This window comes from Sinocyclocheilus anshuiensis, unplaced genomic scaffold, assembly GCF_001515605.1.
Source record: "Sinocyclocheilus anshuiensis isolate Anshui unplaced genomic scaffold, SAMN03320099.WGS_v1.1 scaffold1961, whole genome shotgun sequence".
NCBI lineage: Eukaryota > Metazoa > Chordata > Actinopteri > Cypriniformes > Cyprinidae > Sinocyclocheilus > Sinocyclocheilus anshuiensis.
The window spans coordinates 366,048-369,994 of record NW_015540090.1 but is presented as its reverse complement, the minus strand read 5'-3'; the positions used below and the strand labels follow the sequence as shown (position 1 = coordinate 369,994).

The following is a 3,947-nucleotide window of genomic DNA, read 5'->3' as shown; positions in this document are numbered from 1 at the left end:
TCTAGATTTAAACTGACAGAGTGTGTCTGCCTCCCGAACAATGTTAGGTAGATTATTCCAGAGTTTGGGTGCTAAACAGGAAAAAGATCTGCCGCCCGCAGTTGATTCTGATATTCTAGGTATTATCAAATTGCCAGAGTATTGAGAACGCAGCGGACGTGGAAATGCAATATGCAATAAGAGCTCATTCAAATACTGAGGTGCTAACCCATTCAGGGCTTTATAAGTAATATTTTAAAATCTAAAATATGTTTAATAGGGAGCCAGTGCAGTGTTGACAGAACTGGGCTAATATGGTCATACTTCCTGGTTCTAGTAAGAACTCTAGCTGCTGCATAATACCAAAGATCTGCAAACTGTGGCTTTCAAAGGAAAGATTGCTATCAAATAGCACACCTAGGTTCCTAACTGATGACGAAGAATTGACAGAGAAGCCATCAATTGTTAGACAGTCTTCTAGGTTATTACATGCAGAGTTTTTAGGTCCTATAATGAACACCTCTGTTTTTTCAGAATTTAGCAGTAAGAAATTACTTGTCATCCAGTTTTTTATATTGACTATGCATTCCGTTAGTTCTTATACGGAGCCTTGAGGTACTCCATACTGCACTTGTGATCAATATGATACCTCTTCATTCACTGCAACAAATTGATGGCAGTCAGATAAGTTTGATTTGAACCATGCTAATGCACTTCCATTAATGCCAACAAAGTGTTCTAGTCTTTTCAAAAGAATGTCATGGTCAATAGTGTCGAACGCAGCGCTAAGATCCAGTAGCACTAATAGAGAGATACCATGATCAGATGATAAGAGCAGGTCATTTATAACTCTGATGAGAGCAGTCTCAGTACTATGATATGGTCTAAATCCTGACTGGAAATCCTCACAGATACCATTTTCCTCTAAGAAGGAATATAATTGTGAGGATACTACCTTTTCTAGTATCTTGGACAGAAAAGGGAGATTTGAGATCGGTCTGTAATTAACTAGTTCTTTGGGGTCAAGTTGAGGTTTTTTGATGAGAGGCTTAATAACAGCCAGTTTGAAGGTTTTGGGGACATATCCTAATGACAATGACAAATTAATAATAGTCAGAAGTGGATCTATGACTTCTGGAAGCACCTCTTTTAGGAGCTTAGATGGAATAGGGTCTAACATACATGTTGTTGGTTTAGATGATTTCTCTCCACTCCTTCATAATCATAGTGTGAAATCTGACATCCTGCAAAAGCTTGCTGAATCCGTATTTAAATACACAGCATATCCCACAAATCTCCAAATAAGGTCAGTCATAGAGGCCTTGATAGAAAAGTATCTATGCCTGAAGGAACCTGGATGCTTTTCAGGGATGCACACCTGGCAACAATGTCTGAAATACAAAATGGGAAACTATCGTGCAAAGTTAGGAAACCGAGAGCTAGCCTACCCAGTGCTTGCGGTTAACTCCTTGAAAAGGAAGCAGCCAAATGAGAGAGTTCCTAGCAAAAATGTAAAAAAAAAAAAAGCTGAACTGAACTATGTTCCTCCACACCTTAATGGGGAATCCCTTGAGAGTTTAGAAAATGAGCGACACGCTTTGCTGGATGAATTCAAAAAGAAAGACAATCACAGAGTTATTGCAGACAAAATGTCTACAACGTTCTCATACAGACGACATAAAGTTGTCAATCTCCGCCCACCAATTAAAGAGTTCCAGGAGAGATGGCCTGCCTTATTCACAGAAGCCCAGGTAAGTTAAGTAGCGGTGTCCTTGAGCCCTTACCTAAACAGTGCTGTCTCCCCTGCTAGGGTTGCAAGTAAACAGCCAACTCTTTGTGGTCTGGGAAGTTTCAGTCGATCCCCCTTCTGGTAGCCCTTCCTAGGTGCATAGCTATCTGAGGATATATGTGTACTAGCTCAGTGTCTGCTCCCCTTTTTAAGGTCTCTTTGAGTCCTTGCCTAGACAGTGCTATCTCCCCTGGTAGGGTAGTAAGTAGATAGCCCACTCTCTGTGGTCTGGGCATCTCCGTAGGAAGGCTATCTTGGCTATGTTATTCTGGTCCACAAGCTTTCATAAGACCTTAGGGACATAGCTATCTGAGGATAGCTGTGTTCTAGCTCAGCAGTTACTCTCTTTACCTGGGATTTAAGTAGCATCTTTTGAGCTCCTCTAGAGGCTTTCTAGTTGGCCTCCTCAGTGCTCTTGTGTATCCAGGCTAGTTCTGCTCACATAGCATAGCTATCTGAGGATAGCTGTGCTCTTAACTTGGATGGGATGTTCCCCTTGATCTATTTGGGTTCCCCCGTTTCTGACAAGTTGCGTGAGCGGTCTGTGGCATCAGTGGCATGGCTCCTTTCTGAGTAAAGGCTTTGTTTATGTCTGTCGCTTCCTTGATACTCTCCCACCAGGTGGACAGGCATGTGCCTCGGCAAGGTGTGATTGGATTTCATTCCCCAATGTGCCCCATAGGGGGCGCAGCGTTGAGTTCCCTAGAAGGGGAACGTCTCGGGTTACACACCAGGTGGACAGGCATGTGCCTCGGCAAGGTGTGATTGGATTTCATTCCCCAATGTGCCCCCTTACCGTGCCTTCGGCCTGCCTGTCTACATGTCCTTCAGACAGCTAAAGTGGATGGCGTATTCAGCAGGTGCCCCTTTTATACTTCCGGGCATCCCGCTTATGACGTCATGGGCCAGGTGGGTCAATAGTTTGGCGTTGTTTCACACGTGCTTCAGACACCGGTCATTCAGGCTGCATTGCCCAATGTGCCCCCTAGGGGGCGCAGCGTCTCATTCCCTCTCGGGGAACCATGGTTACATGCGTAACTCGAGACATTTTTTGCTGGCTTTCTTTATATAGGCCTAATCTATTCCCAGTTCAAATAAACGTTTTGTATTTCATGCTACTGAAATAACCAATGTGAAGTCTTGATTATCTAATCTGTAAAAAGCAATAAACAAATTCATAAAGGTGTTTACTTTGTTTTGTCTGTAGCTAGAACATGACATGCTTTTCTCCCACAAAAACCTATTAGGCCTAATCAGCAATACAATGATCATTATAACAATATCAAGAGCAATAATCACCAATAATTTTTTTTTTTTCTTTTTCATGATATTGCATCCTCACCCGCTAATGAGTTCTGTTTTAAAAAAAAATTTAGGGGCCAAGCCCTAAACGAACTGCCTGTCTGCCATTTTGATATTTGACATATCTGCACAAAAAAAATTGTAGGAATCACAGACAGCATGTCCCGGAGGTATATTCATTCATTCATTCATTCATTTATTTTTATTCCCAGTGAATAGGAGTTAAAACTCCCACCCGGGTGACACTACTCCAATAATAGACCATACAAAATACTAAATGAAATAAACAAAATAATAATAATAATAATAATATCTTTAAAATATTGCCAAGTAAGGTTGCAAACAACAATAAAATCAGAAAATGACTTTAATTTTAAGTGACACAAGTATACGGAAAATATACAGTTATGTTGTTTTTTTTCATACAATTTAGTCGAGTTTCAACAGCACATTTTTCCGCTTGGACGAGCGCTTTGTGGACAGCTTACCTCGTGCATGAAATCTCCCACAGACCAGCAAAACACTGAGAACGCGCTATAATCCTGAAGAGTCATAGCAATAGAGCGGAGGCGAGAAAGCTGAGGAGAATCCGCTCGCCCGGAAGCAACCGTAACTGACTTAGATTTACAGAAAATTACCGTTGTTTTCAAATAAATAATTTTATAAAAAAAATTATAAAAATAATAAAACATTTAATAATTTCATTATTACTTTTTAAAGAGTAATAATTTAATATTTTATAATTATTTTTTATAGTTTAAGATTAGATTAGATTTAGATTAGATGTGATTTTCTGTGGGTGTGAGGCAAGGGTAAAACAATATACACACACACACACACACACACACACACACACACACACACACACACACACACA

At 40.5% G+C, this 3,947-nt stretch overlaps 1 protein-coding gene across 1 annotated transcript in view; it reads left to right on the top strand.

Moving 5' to 3' along the window:
• Window positions 1-3,947, top strand: part of LOC107687204 (sterile alpha motif domain-containing protein 3-like) — a 25,834-nt gene that overhangs the window by 2,297 nt on the left and 19,590 nt on the right. The window contains exons 3-4 of the mRNA XM_016484431.1: window positions 1,177-1,730; window positions 2,390-2,414. Coding sequence (XP_016339917.1) covers window positions 1,177-1,730; window positions 2,390-2,414 — 579 coding nt within the window. The remainder of the gene's footprint in view (window positions 1-1,176; window positions 1,731-2,389; window positions 2,415-3,947) is intronic.